Source organism: Miscanthus floridulus, chromosome 3, assembly GCF_019320115.1.
Source record: "Miscanthus floridulus cultivar M001 chromosome 3, ASM1932011v1, whole genome shotgun sequence".
Taxonomy (NCBI): domain Eukaryota; kingdom Viridiplantae; phylum Streptophyta; class Magnoliopsida; order Poales; family Poaceae; genus Miscanthus; species Miscanthus floridulus.
In genome coordinates this window covers 100672913-100687342 of record NC_089582.1, presented here as the reverse complement: position 1 = coordinate 100687342, position 14430 = coordinate 100672913, and the positions used below count along the sequence as shown (strand labels likewise).

Sequence of the window (14430 nt, the reverse complement as noted above, 5' to 3'; positions counted from 1 at the left end):
TAAACACCCAATGAGAAACATCAGAAGTGGAGCATTGGCCCCATTGGATTTGGCTAAGAGCACAAGACGACTCTTGCATCAGCTGCAGACGCCGTGCATCTTTGCATATACTCAATATCCAATCATTCATCACCACTAGAACTAGAATATTACATATATTTGCTAGTCTGGTCCAGTTTAGGCATTGCTACTTGGCACCAGCCTCTAACGTGCTCACAATATGCTCCAACGCACGCTCGGTTTATCCGAATCACGATTCACGCAGGCAACTTTCCATCCAACTTTGGTACCGGCCTTGCTAGCTCGTTTTATATATGCTCATAGGCCACACTTTCAGACTGAAAATCTCAATCTGTATGCAGCTACACTATATCATGCCTATGCTAATCTTTTGTAAAGCCTATGCACGTATGTAGGTGCATGTCGAACTTCTTTGCTTGATGCATGCGCCATCATCTATTATCTCATTACAACAATATTAAAAGAAGCCGTCATTTTCATCAAGAGGGAAAACTGCAAAATTACGAGATTAACAGAAAAAAATATAAGAACCTATACCGTTAAATTTTATGTTGATCTAACGGTTTAGAATAAACAAAAGAGTCAATGCCTTATACAATCATAAATAGGAATAATCAAAATAATAAACTAAGAAAACTACAAATTATACTCCCTTGTCCCTGAATAAATTAATTCCTAGAATCCGTGCCAGTCGAACCTTTTTAAGTTTGACTAACTTTATAGAAAGAATAACGACATCTATAACATCAAATGAGCACCTTATAAAAATACATTCTATGGTAAATCTAATGATACTAATTCGATACCATAAATATTAATTTTTTTTCTAGAAATTCGGTCAAATTTTAAAAAGTTTGACTTAAGCCAACTCCAGAAATCTATTTATTCAGAGACAGAGGGAGTACATTGTAATGATGTTGGCATAATTAGTAAAGGGCAAATCCAGATAAAAAACTATGAAAAATTGGAGATGAATTAGGAATAAATAAACCTAAATAAACAATTCATATAAATTATAATTAGTACAAATAGGTAAATTCAAAATTGAAAACCGCAATAATAGTAGGTTGATTTTCATATATATTCAAAAGAGCCCGTAAATAAAAAAAATTATCATATGACTATAACATAAGGATTTTTTTAAAAGGTAACCTCTTTCACCCTATAAGCTTTAAAACTACCACATTAATCAGAGAAGAAAAAATATAATGGAACAATATATGATAATGGTGCTATAGATCTAGACTGTGCCTATCTATCTAGTACATAAAGTAGAAAAGGTAGCAATAAATGATTCAGTATGGATTAGGAAAATAGACAAAAGTGTACAACTCAGTTCAGCATTACAAACTTGATTTTGGCATGGTAAAACAAAAAAGAAATTATACGAACATATATGGTGTTTTACACACATGCACGAGATCAGCTATTCAACTTAGAACTAATGTCTTGCATACCCATAAAAAATATCAAAGCACTTCTAATCCCTACACATCTTTCCTCACCGTGATCAGCGCCTCACCAACCTAGCATGTTCTTTTGTTGTAGCTCTGAGCTCGCCAAATTTTTTTTCCCCGTGTTCTAGGTGGAAAGTGTTGTTATCACCGTTGACATATCGACAAAAGGGATAAATGACAAAACATGTTGATTCCAAGATTATGCTTCAAATTTGACGGCTTTCGTAGCGGTAACCTAGGGGAGGAATAAGACGATCCAATGGGCAAGATTATGGAAAAAAAAACACGAAAACACTTATCTGCTTTTGAGTTTACATGCAATCAGTTCATCAATTACCCAATGCACATGTGTGGTAAGCTCATGATCGAGTAGAGAAACTGACATTGTCTCAAATAGAAGTTAGTCACAAGCAGAAACTAACGTGGTCATAGCATGGATGTCAGCAATACGTGTGTAGGATTATGATACTAGCTCACCGGAGTCAATGATAGTTCTAGAATTTGTTTGGGTTGACTTGAGGCACCGATGGATGTTAGTGCGATGACAGGATGGTCGACGGCTGTTTGAGGCAACAGTGGCTTAAGCAGATCGATATGAGCGGTGTAATTTTTATGATGAATCTGACAATGTTTTAGAGCAACAAAAGGCAGCTATGGATCTGCAAGAGAAGGTACAAGATGCTAGAAAATTTAAATTTACAAGAGGGGCCAAGGAAATGAACAGTTACTAAGAAAAGTTGGATGTCATAGGGGTACAAAGTTCACCAAGAGAAAACTGAAGGCTACCTTGATTTGACATTGGAAGGAATTGCACAACCATAAGTTAGTTTGCATCTGTTGAATTAGTAATAGACTAATATGTTAACTCATATATCTTCTTCTGAAATCGAAGGATTTTTTGTCAGTGTAACTCAAACTCCCAGACAAAAGTATAATTAAAGAATTGCTATGTTCTCACAACAATATATAAATATTTATATTAAAATAAATGAAAAACGAATTTTCTATGTAACCTAATTTCCTCCGTTCACAAAAGTGTTACATAGAAAGGTGTAACATAAATAAGATGGTGAGGAAAAGTATGGACAATGCCTTGCTTTGTATCCCTTATAATCAAACAAATAAACAAAAACTATTTGAAAAAAATAATGTTAAGGCAGAAAAGAAACAAACGTTACAACGAGAAAAGGTAGATATAAGCGCTATTTGTGTGGGCCATCTTGCTTGAGGAGCTTCAAATTATTCAGGTACTATGATATACACAACACTGAAAAAATAGAAGATATGCAAAGGTCAGAAAGAGAAACAGACGAGCGAGCAATTCAGTAACTCCTTGTTGAACAGAAATCATATATAGTCACATAGATAGATCTATGGCCAAGGCTTACATTACATCAATCAGAAGACACCTTCAAAGAATTAATCATATGTTTTTGCATTCGTTTAAAAATAAAACCATACCTTACCTCCTGGTCCTGGAGGAATGCTAGCTATGCATGTATGCATCACGTACAAATCCTTAGTATATAGCTATACTCCTACTGGTCAATCGATGTCTTCAAGCGTGGTGGAGGAGAATCCCAGCGATGACGCGAAGGTGGCCGTGGTGTCGCCGCCGAGGTACTGCTTGAGCCGGTCCAGGTCGTCGGCTGCGTCCATCATGGTCGGCCGCGCGGACGCCTGCTCTTGGGTGCAGAGGATGCCGAGCTCCAGCAGCTCGCCGATGGCCACGTCCGACATCCTCCTCACCTCAGGCGTCTGGTCCCGGAACATGCGCACCAGTGCCTGGTCGACCACTGCGTCGGCGCGGCCGTGGTAGTGTGTCTTAACCCACTTGTGCAGGCTCAGTCCAGCGTCGAACATGTCGTCGGTCGGCTTCCTCCTCGTCACCATTTCCAGCACCAGCACGCCGAAGCTGTACACGTCGCCCTTTGTCGTCGGGTTCGAGCCGTAGCCGTACTCTTCAGTCCATCGAGAACCACTCAGGAACGATCAAACGGAGCAGTGGACTGATTAGGAGAGGGAAGCGTGGCATTGGATGCCACGTAAGTACGTACCAGGGGGGATGTACCCGATGGAGCCGCACAGCATGTTCGCGGTGGAGGCGCCGACGTCGGCGGCGGTGTTTGCCACCCCGCCGATGCTCATGACGAGCCGGGAGATGCCGAAATCGGAGACGAGCGCGGTCATGTCGTCGTTGATGAGGACGTTGCTCGGCTTGAGGTCGCAGTGGATGACCTTGACCGGCGAGTGGTGGTGCAGGTACGCCATCCCCTCGGCGATGTCGCTGCAGATGTTGACCCGCTGCACAAGGCTGAGCTCCGCCGGCGGCCCCGCGTAGAGGCACCGCTCGAGGCTGCCGTTCGCCATGAACGGCAGCACCAGCGCCTTGAAGTCCGGCAGGCTGCACGCCGTGACTATGCGCATGAGGTTCCGGTGCCGGATGCGCTTCAGGACCTGGCACTCGCGGTTGAAGCTCTTGGTCGAGTTCCCCGTCTGGAGCTGCAGCACCTTAACGGCGACCATGGTGCCGTCGCGCAGCGTGCCGCGGTACACCCGGCCGTAGCTGCCCGTCCCGACGAGCCGATCCTCGCTGAACTCCTCGGTGGCCTCGACCAGCTCCCTGTACGTGATCCGGGGGAACTTGTAGTTCATCACCGGCGACGAGCCACCGCCGCGGCGACCCCTGAACATGTCCTCCCGCATTGCTGCGACCCGCTCACGGATCTTACGGACGCTGACGGCGCAGAGGATCGTCAGCGCGAACGCCAGAACCGCTGAGCACACACACATGATGACTAAGAACTTCCGGGACTGGTACCACGAGCGGTGGCGCCCTCCGCAGCGCCTGAGCACCGGACCAGAGAGGCGACGGTTGCCGAGGTAGGAGAGACAGCTGAAATTCACGAAAGGGCCGGTGGTGGGGACGAGGCCCCAGAAGTCGTTGTATGACAGGTTGAGATATTTCAGCATGGAGCAATTGGTCAGGCTATTGGGGATCTCACCGCTCAGGTGGTTGTTCGAGACGTCGAGGCTCTCGAGGTACTTCAGCTTGCCGAGATTCCAAGGGAGGTCGCCGGTAAGCGAGTTGTGTGACAGGTCGAGCACCGTCAACGCAATGCAGTCCCCGAGGCTGAAGATCTCACCGTTGAAGTTGTTCCAGGACAGGTCGATCTTTTGCACTTGCTGCATGTTGCTGAGGCCAGTCGGCAGCTTGCCCCCAAGCTGATTGCGCGACAGGTTCAGTGTCAATAGTGTCATCTTGGCGATGCCGGGGATCCCGTCTGGTACCACCCCGGTCAAGCTGTTGCTGGAGAGGTCGATGACCAACAGAGTGGCATACCGGCCGAGGCTCGGAGGTATGGTCCCAGACAGCTTGTTTCCCTGCAGGAAGAGATATCGGAGCTTGGCAAGGTTCCCGATGCTGCTGGGGATGGCCCCTGACAGCACGTTGCCCGACAGATCCAGCTCGCCGAGGCTCGTGGCGCTGTCATTGCACGCTGGAATTTCACCTGTCAGGGAGTTGTTGGACAGCGCGAGCCGCTCCAGGCTCTTCAGCCGGCAGAGGGACGTCGGGATCGTCCCGTTCAGCAAGTTGCTCGACAGGTTCAACCACGTCATGTTGATGACGTCCCCGACAGACTCCGGGATTGGGCCCTCGATGGCGTTCGAGTCCAGGTTGAGGTGCCAAATGCTGATCGGGAGCAGCGAGCCCAGCCGACTTGGAAGCTGCCCACCCATCCCCACGGCGGAGGCCTCCACCTCCTGTAAGCTCGTGCAGTTCGACAGCGCGACGAAGAATGGATCCAAGTTGCTGTTGCCGTCGTGGCTCCGGAAACTGTTGATAGACAAATGCAGGTACATTAACTTCTTCTTGCCCGAGATGATACTCGTAGGCAGCTCGTCGTTCAGCAAGTTGTCCTCCACATCTAGCGTCATCAGATCGGTGCAGTTGGCGATCCAACGTGGAAGCGTCCCTTGGAGCTTGTTGGAGTAGAGGTTGATGACGACGAACTGGCACTTGGTGGTGCTCGAGATGGCGCGGGGGATCTCGCCAGAAAGACTATTATTGCCGACGTCGACGAGGCCCAACCCTGTGCAGTTGAGGAAGATAGCTGGTGGGATGTTCCCGGACAGGTTGTTTTGCCAGAGTCCGAGATAGAACATGGCCGTCAGCTCGGAAAGGGAAGGTGGTATTCCTCCATGGAGTTGGTTACTGCCGAGGTCAATGGCTAAAATGTTCCGGAGGTTAGAGAGCTCGGCTGGAATATGCCCCGTCAGATGGTTGACGGACATTTCGAGTTCCTTGAGGCTTGTTAGGTTGCAGATGGCCAGAGGTATTTCTCCAGAGATGATGTTGTCATGCACGTAGAAGTACTTAAGGAGAGTCAGGTTGCCGATGGACGGAGGGACGGTGCCGGAGATGCTGTTGCCGGAGACGTTAAGGCTTTGGAGTTGCCCAAATCTGCCGAGGTCCAGCGGAAGGGCACCGGAGAAGTGATTGTAGGAGAAGTCGAGTTGCCGGAGCCTCGTCCGGAGTGGTAAGAGGTTGCTGAAGATTGAAGGGATGCCGCCGGAGATACCGTTGTTGTTCATGAAGAGGCTCTCCAGTCGCGTGAGGTTGCCGACGGACGTCGGCACCGGGCCAGAGACGTTGTTGTTGGACACGTCGAGGCTCCGGAGGTGCGAGAGCTCGCCAATGACTAGTGGAATAGCGCCACGGATGCCCATGTTGGCGAGAGAGAGCCCAACAACGTGCTCCCGCCGCCAGTCGCACCTGACGCCGGTGAAGCCGCAGACGTTGCCGTTGGACTCGTTCCAGTCCGCCAAGGCCGCCGCTGCCGCCGACGGCAGCGTGAGCCCCTGCTTCAGGGCCAGCAGAGTCGCCTTCTCCTGCAGCAGGATCTGTCGCTGCCGCCCCCGCATGTCGCCGGCCTTCCTGGCCGCCGACGTCGACGCGGCGAGGAAGAGGACGACGAGGATTAGCAGGAGGAGAATGGCCGTGCGGACCCTCATCCTCTCCTCGTCGGATGGCACTAGTAAAACACCGGGGGATGATGGAGGTGATCAGACCTATTAGCTAGCTAGATTGCACCTAAGCTACTACTACATGGCAGTGGCATCTGTCATCGGGCCGCTAGCTCGATCGAGATCAATCGAGCTTGTTATGAAACGACCAAAGTGAGCTGCACTGCACCTGCTGGAGAGTGGAGAGAGCGAAGCATCGAAGCTGCTCCAGGTCTGCCTTCCGTGGGTTGGAACGGCCTAATGGAGGCCGCAGACGTCGTCCGGGATGACATGATTACGCGGCGCACGACGCACGGCTTTTCAACCCGGTTTGTGCATGATGAGTGGGTTGGGGTGCGCACGAGCCACTGAGCCAGTCGCGGGGAGGGCGGGGAGCATGTGTGCGCGGGCGCGCCAGGGGACAGCGACGGTGGCGAAAATGACGGGTGTGCCAGCGGCGGTGGGCTCCGGCGAGCACAGTGCTGGAGATTGCGGGAAGGATGACAACAGGGCCCTGCACTTCGTTTCAGGTTTGCTGCCGCACTCAGCCCGAGCGCCAGTAGGTCAGTGCATGCACCGCCTCAAGTGGCCTAGGCAACAGAATATGTTTCCCTCCAAGCATTTCAGCTTCTTCTTAGACGCTATTAGGATAATAAATAAGTCATGAAAAGCTGGAAGAAAAACTATCCCAATCTTTGAAACACCAAATAAATAAGTCATGAAAAGCTGGAAGAAAAATCATGGATGTGCAGTATGCTAGCATCAAGCATCCAAACAGATTCCAATTCCAATTTGTATTTTCGGTTTCTCTTGTATATTCAGAGTTTGAGTTGAAAATTTTGTAGGATGCTACATGATGTCACATTCTATACACCAATGTGTTGAGAAAATTTTCATGCCTATTTGCATGGTATTTTTAAGGCGGAGAGGTGAGGGCTACATATTTTCTTGGGGTAACCCAAACTAATAAGCTGACCTTCTGAAACTACTGGCTGTTCTGCCGTACCCCCTTAACCACCCATAATCAATTCCAGACTGTATTGATACTGGGTACATGTCTTGCCAGAGTCAGCTGAACCAAACATCCAAATCATACCTTAAGGGCCCGTTCATTTGCAGTTATTCCTCTCCGGAATGATTCTCGGTGAAGTCCGGTGTATACAAATGAAATAAGTGATCCTAGCTGGAATGGTTCCGGGACGTGAATCCCCGGGAACCGAACTGGCCCTAAAAGTGACCATAGCCCATAGGTTCAGAAACATAGCAACACAGAGAACTTCAGAAGGAATGAGCGAGCAAGATTTCCCCTCCTGATGTTCCTCTTGACGATTTTTTTCCCGAACACGTAGGAGCGCTGCGTATCATTATATTAAGAAGAATGAAGATTTCTCAACATCCAAACTTGACTGTGAACTAGTGGCTAGCCAAGGTGACGTTGCCTAAAGTTTAGCCTAGTTATCTGAACCAGACATCATAACTGCATCCTCAAAAGTTCACAGGCCATCAGTCAGCATTCCCCTCTGGGGATAGGGACCAAAAATAGAGGAATGCCAGATTTGGTCCTTGGTGTTAGGCTGTTAGCTATCCTATTTTTCACAGGGTAGTCTATCATGTCATTTCTGAAAGGAATAACACCCATGTGATATTTGCATGCAACCAACAAGTTGGAAAGCAAAAAAATACATCCTAGATAGTTTTTAGAGGGTAGATAGTCAGACTATCTGAAAAATATCTTAACAGAGGGTTAGAATGTTCAGAGTTTGGGAATTTTGCAAAAGAGAACTGGGAAGAACAAGGCTACCAGAGAATGCAGGCGAAAGTTCTGCTCAGTCATAGATATGCTGCAGTCATCTGACTTAATGGTCAGCCAATATCAGGGGAAGATCATCGATATCCCTGTTGCCATCAGAGATTCCAGGGTATGGTCCCATGCTCCCATCTTATTGTGCCCAACATGCACACCCACCAGACGGTAACCCAGCATTCACTAGACAAACATGATTCACATATCAGCTTTTAGATGGTTTGGTCCACGCCTCAGCTAATAAATATCAGCCTACTTATATTGCTATGCACGAATTAGGTGGGCCACAAAGCTCAACCTATGGCACGTTATTTATGCCTAGGTGACCAAGAAATGTCAAAGAATGATTAACACTTTGCGGAGCAGAACTGTGGCTAGAAAGATCAGCCTATACATCTAAATGATTCATTGTTAAATGGTTTATAGTATAGGTACATCATGCCTTCCCTTTTTACCAAATCTAGTGGGATATTTGTGGTGTCCATTTTGTCCTCTGATGTTTCTCACTTAAAAACATGCTTAGTTAGCAGATTTCTGGCACTATTCCACCTTGGCAGATCCACCGGTTGTTAAGCAGATCACACACGCTATTTCCATTCAGAGTTTCACCACATTCCCGTGAACAGCAGCAGGACAAATTAAAGATACTAGTAGTTTATACACTAGTTTCTAAGTTAATTTTATGTGTTCTTTGTTAACAGAAATAGGCACAGTTCGGGCATATTTGTTTAAAAGAAAGTTTAGGTATGTGGAAGTGAACAGATAAAGCAGAGTCTGACCCTCCTAGTTCTCCAATGGTTTCTGACACGTGTTCTGTGTAATTAGGCAAAGTAGAGTATAGCTTCTAGTACTAAAATTGTGCGAGAGCAAAGCCTATTCAGCTTCATCAGACTCATACCTTTACACCATTCGAGACAACCCTATGGCTATGAGTTCAAGCGATGCCTACGGAAAGCGCTCAATTGCCCAAGTGGGATGCTATCTCTCTAAAGCATCTACTAGTTAAATGCCTAATCAGTGATACATCTACAAGACGAACTGGCAGATGATAGTTCTGACCTTTACGATGGAAGTGATCCATAGGCCATAGCCGTCGGCATGTAACCGTGTGCCAATTCTGTGCCATCCACTTTAGAGAGAGAAGTCCCCTCAAAAAAACTTTAGAGAGAGAAGATCGCCTTTTCTTCCTTCTGCTAAGGTCATAAGGAATACAACGTGGTCATAGAAGGTCATTCACAGGCAAAACAATGATGAAAAGACCCATGGATCCCGAAACAAAGACTGCGGAGAGGTCAAAGGGATGGTCTCGTTGGCAGCATACCTGCACATGAGAAAATTGCTGCTCCTGCACGCCCATGGAGCTGCGTGTCAGCGTGTCCCTTATTCTTGTCGAATTGCCTAGCTCAAACCATGAGTCAAGCAGAAGCGCAGTTACAGTTAGTGCTGGAATTCGGCTCCCCTACTGCCAATCCTCTCGGTCCCCGCTAGCCACTGTGGTTCCTAGAGTTACGTGGTGTACCATGAGGGGGCGCTGCTGTTATGGCAGGCCGTCCTGCGCATTTGCACGAGCAGGTGGCGGGCTTGGCTAGCTTGGGTCGTGGACGTGGTGTGAGGCTAGCGCTAGCAGTGACCCGCCGATCAGGGTGGCAGATGTGGACGCATGGATCAGACATGGCACCTTGCGCTTGCGGCTGCCATCTCGCTTGCCAGCGCGTTGGTGCTGCGGGCCTGCGGCTGAGTTGGAGGCCTTGGGAGTTGGGGCTGCTGCATTTGGGACCAGCCGAGTTGGGACTCCGATTTCTCAGCACGCTACAACGCGAATTCGCGATGCAGGGTGAGAGGCGAGGTGGGCCGGAGACAAAAAAAAAAAAGCAAAGGCGGCACGAGTGATGGAACGGAAGGGACGGCTGGAAAGTGAAGGATGAAACCAAGGACCGACGCCAATCCGCTTGAGTTCGGGGACCAAACAGCCCAGGAGGAACCACACGGTCGCCAGAGCAAGTTGATGGGCTTTGACGTTTTCCCACTGTAATGGTTGTGTCCGTGTACGATTATCGGGCTCGTAGCGTTACGCCAATAGGTCCAAACCATACAGATTTGATTTATAGATTTTTACGTATTCTCTGCTCCATCCATTTAAATTAAGGGTTGTTTCAGGACCTGTTTGTAATGCGAATTTTTTTTTCCTGTTTCTATGTTTTTTTTCTATAAAACTAAATTGATTCCTATGAAATTCTTTCACGCTGCCAAATTTCTATGTTCTAAATAGGCCCTTGACTTATCTAAGTAGATACTTGGTACAGACTCTGCATGTTACTACGGGATCTGTAGAAGGTGTTTTATTTATATAAATGGTCAAACCAAAAGAAACAATGTGGAATATGAATAGCATATATTCAGATGCTATAGCTATATGACGATACTATTTGAGTGTTGATGCTCTGATGAGGATGTGCCAACGATAGATGGTGGGGCAAAGTTTCTTGAGATGATAAGTGTTGGGGGTATAACTCCAGAGTATCTCAAGACACCGATTAGTTGGCGGGCCATGTGACCCATAACATATCAGTTAGGAAAGGCCCGAACGACCGAGGCCCAGCTGAGCTAAGAGAACCAGGCCAGACGCCAAGGCCAGAGTCAGCCACGACCCCTTCCTTCCTTCTCAAACCGCATGACGCGCACGAGACTCACGACCTCCCCACCATCATGACCCCCGGTTGGGACGGGGAGAAGTCAAGCCCGACTAAACGTGCCCGCTCTGACAAAAGCAAGGATGCTACTCTGACCCCGCAAGGACCAAGGGGACAACAGTCACCTCGGTCCGGTCAGACGCCATTCATGCGCCACGCTGTGCAAACAAGACAACACCACGCGGCGGTGTCAACCGGTATAGCGATCTATCGTCCAAATACGGTCTGACAGGATGCATGTACAGTTCTACCCACCATGGGATGGGATCTACGACGAAGGCCTTGACTTAGAGGCCATCCAACCCGACGAAAGCCACGACCCCAATGATTGGGGTCGTGGCCCTTAGCTCCTCAAACCAACAAGGGGATCGACGACCTAGGGGCGGCTACCAACTCCTGTACGACGTCCCAAAAAACCAGGAGGCTATGACGAAGACCACGGTGAGGACTACGTCGCACAAGACAGCTGGCGAACCACCACTGTGCATACAGTGCCGCCACGGCTAGCATAGTAGCACCACATCACACCATGCAGCGATATGGCCACAAGAACATGACGACAACCACGCCTAGACGTGCTCCACAAGACGACGTAGCTTGCAAGCCAAGTTAGCTAGGACCTCCCTCAGGCTCATGACCCTTCGGTCGGGGGAACCTTCTTCTTTGTATATGCCCTAGCCCCGAACTCTATATAAGGGCAGCCAGGGCACCCATCTTGGGGATCCGAAACCATTTGATCCAACTTTCATTCTCTTATTCTTACACCATAGAAGGGCTCCTGAAGCTTCCTTTCGGGCAGCCCATCTCCTAGCTCTAGATCTCCTATCTCTTCCACCATTCTTGCACCCCCATTGTAAGAACTTTAGAGCATTCAAGCGAGGAACACGCACTCGATCATCTCTGAGACTAGATGTAGGGCACCAGCCTAAACCAGTATAAATCCTCGTGTTTTTTGGATGCTACCATCGTCTTCCTAGAGCAGCGCGACAATCGCACAAATTCACTTGTCCAGTTTACAAAACACCGACAGTTGGCGCGCCAGGTAGGGAACAGGCGCACACTCTCGATTGTTGAGCAGGAAGCAATGGCTCCTTGCACCGTTGGAGGACTCGCTGGTAGAATGGCCCGCGGTGGCCACATCCGCCGTTGAAACTATGAGTTCACCGGTGTCGGAGGGCCAGCGCCCACGTCCGCCTTCAACCACACTCCAGACCTCCGCCTCGGGGGTCTGGACCCTGTGATCTACGACTAACGCACTCTTAGAACTGCCCTCAGTGGTAGCATCCTAGAGTCCACCTACCTGGGGGGCCATACCTTCATTCATCACCAACCATGGCCAGGTCTTCAATCCAGGAAGCTAGAAGACCATGGCTCAAAAAGAACTCACCCAGGGAATGGCCTCAATCGGCCACATCCTTTTGGGAAACCATGAGGCTATCCGAACTAATGGGTCAGCGCCCATCACCAGCTTCTACCCCATCTAGGCCAACAACGAGGAAAGCCTGGGTCTGGCGGCTGAACCACGCCCTGAGCAGTGTCCCCGCAACCAGTAGAGCACGGTGTGTCAGGGCACGCACGAACAACAAAATTACCCGCCGCCACACGGCGGCATCATTAGTGATCAGGTGGCTACCCGGCACCACATCTCATGCAGCCAAGCCCAGACCAGAGTTTAATCCCACATGGTGGACAAACTTCCCATCATGCCTTAGCGGACTGTCAGCTGTCGCTCGGAGGCACGTGCATCCGAGGAAGCGGGCTGCCTAAGGGCACCATGCACCACGCTGAGCGGACCAAATCATGTGGTGCTCAGTCCCCACTTCCGCAGCGATAGGCCGCGACATTGAGAGTGGCAACCACACCTAGAGGCGGGGACACGACGACTGTGACATTGTCATGTCCTGAAAGCTCAAGCATCATGACAACTGATCCCTCCTGACCAGAAGCCACGGCACACCGAACACAAAGAAGCCATCCTCAGGGGCTCGCGAGCCTGCCGAAGATGTCGAGCCAGCAAGGGCCAGCCCAAGGCAGCCTAGGAGGATGATCCGCACCAGCTATGACCACCCCGGATGGTAAAGAAGCGTCATCACCAGCTCATAGCCCAGGGACCACGACAACTCCACCACAAGTGAGCGCTCGAAAGTTCACCTCAACACAAGCAGCAGTGGTAGGGCGAGCATCCGCTCCCTGAACAAACATCGGTGATATCAATCTTGTCCCTCTCTTCGTTGTTTGATCACATTCAAATACGTGCATAGATGCAATGACGAACCCAACTAGTTGAAATGAAGCATAGAATCGATTTAGGGACACAGAACCCACGCGTTTTGTCTTGGAGGCATTTCACCTTCCAGACATTCCGACACGCCTCTCATGGGCGGCCAACACCGCATTTCACAGGGGAGCATACATAAGGTCCCCCACTAGCACTCACTCCTGCCGCCTACGCCATGTAGCACTATAGAGATAGAGCTCAGCATGCAGCCTCTAACCAGCATCCGCACATCGCGAGAGATCAACCCATAAGCAAAAATCAAAAGCCCACTTGTGCTGGGCTAAAACAAAAGTAATATAAAAACAACAAGAGCAATATGATAGCATGAGCGAACAAGAAGTAAAAACCACCGACAAATCACATGCATAGAAAGTTTGGGTATCACAGCTTCACCCGCCAACAAAGCACACGGGTGAATGGGGAACACCTGACACCACTTAAGAAACCTAGCTACATCCACGAAGACTACCCTTCGTCTTCACGATCACCGCAGCGGCTTCTGCAACGGCGACCAAGTCACCCATTAAAGCCAACCCCCCGCCGAGTTCTGGGGGCCACGCCTTGGTGGCGGCTCTCGCTCGAGGGGCCTTCCTAGGGACGAGCCCCCTCCGTGTCACGGCAGGATGCTGCGAGTTGCTCCTCCAGCACTACAGTCCAAAGAGTCATGTTAGAATTTGAGAATGAAAACCCGACAGTAGGAATTAGTAGCAATAGAAAACTCACCATACGCCCTCACCCACGCGGCGGTAGCCACCATTCGTGCCTCGCCGACCTCTTCCTCCACCACCTGGAGGGCCACCTAGAGATAGTCCATGTGGGCCTTCAATTGGGCCGCCTTGTAGATAGAACTTGAGTGCAACTGGCGAGCCTTGTCCCTCTTGAGCACAAAGCTCCATATCCCCTGCTGCCCGATGGTAAGGGATAGGGGACGGGGCTCATGGGCTCTGGCACGGGCTAAAGATGGATGGTGCTAGAAGGCCCCCCGACCTTAGATGCCATCGTCGGAGAGATGATCCTAAACACACCCACAATTAACAACGAACACAGTCGAGTCCAAAGAGCAATGTGAAATCACTTACCTTTACTCTCACAGGGAAGACAGAAGAAGCGACGGCGAGCTATCGACCTCGGGTGGCTCCTCATGAAGGCGCTTCCCATGATCCATCACCAGGA

The 14430-nt window shown here is 49.5% G+C and overlaps 1 protein-coding gene across 1 annotated transcript; it reads right to left on the bottom strand.

Annotated features, from left to right (window-relative positions):
• Positions 1-2860: 2860 nt before the first annotated feature.
• LOC136546264 (putative leucine-rich repeat receptor-like serine/threonine-protein kinase At2g24130) lies at positions 2861-6749 on the bottom strand. The gene is made up of 2 exons (XM_066538234.1): positions 3536-6749; positions 2861-3439 (listed from the first exon to the last, which is right to left on the bottom strand). Exons 1-2 carry the CDS (start codon positions 6492-6494, stop codon positions 3024-3026), a joined length of 3375 nt encoding a protein of 1124 aa, XP_066394331.1. The 5' UTR covers positions 6495-6749; the 3' UTR covers positions 2861-3023.
• Between the last annotated feature and the right edge of the window lie 7681 nt (positions 6750-14430).

What these genes read in the sequence shown, in the direction of transcription:
- LOC136546264 (XM_066538234.1), bottom strand. Translation starts at nt 6,494, where the DNA reads ATGAGGGTCCGCACGGCCATTCTCCTCCTGCTAATCCTCGTCGTCCTC. An exon ending in CATCGGGTACATCCCCCCTG is followed by an intron (nt 3,440 to 3,535) that starts GTACGTACTTAC and finishes GATGGACTGAAG; the next exon opens with AGTACGGCTACGGCTCGAAC.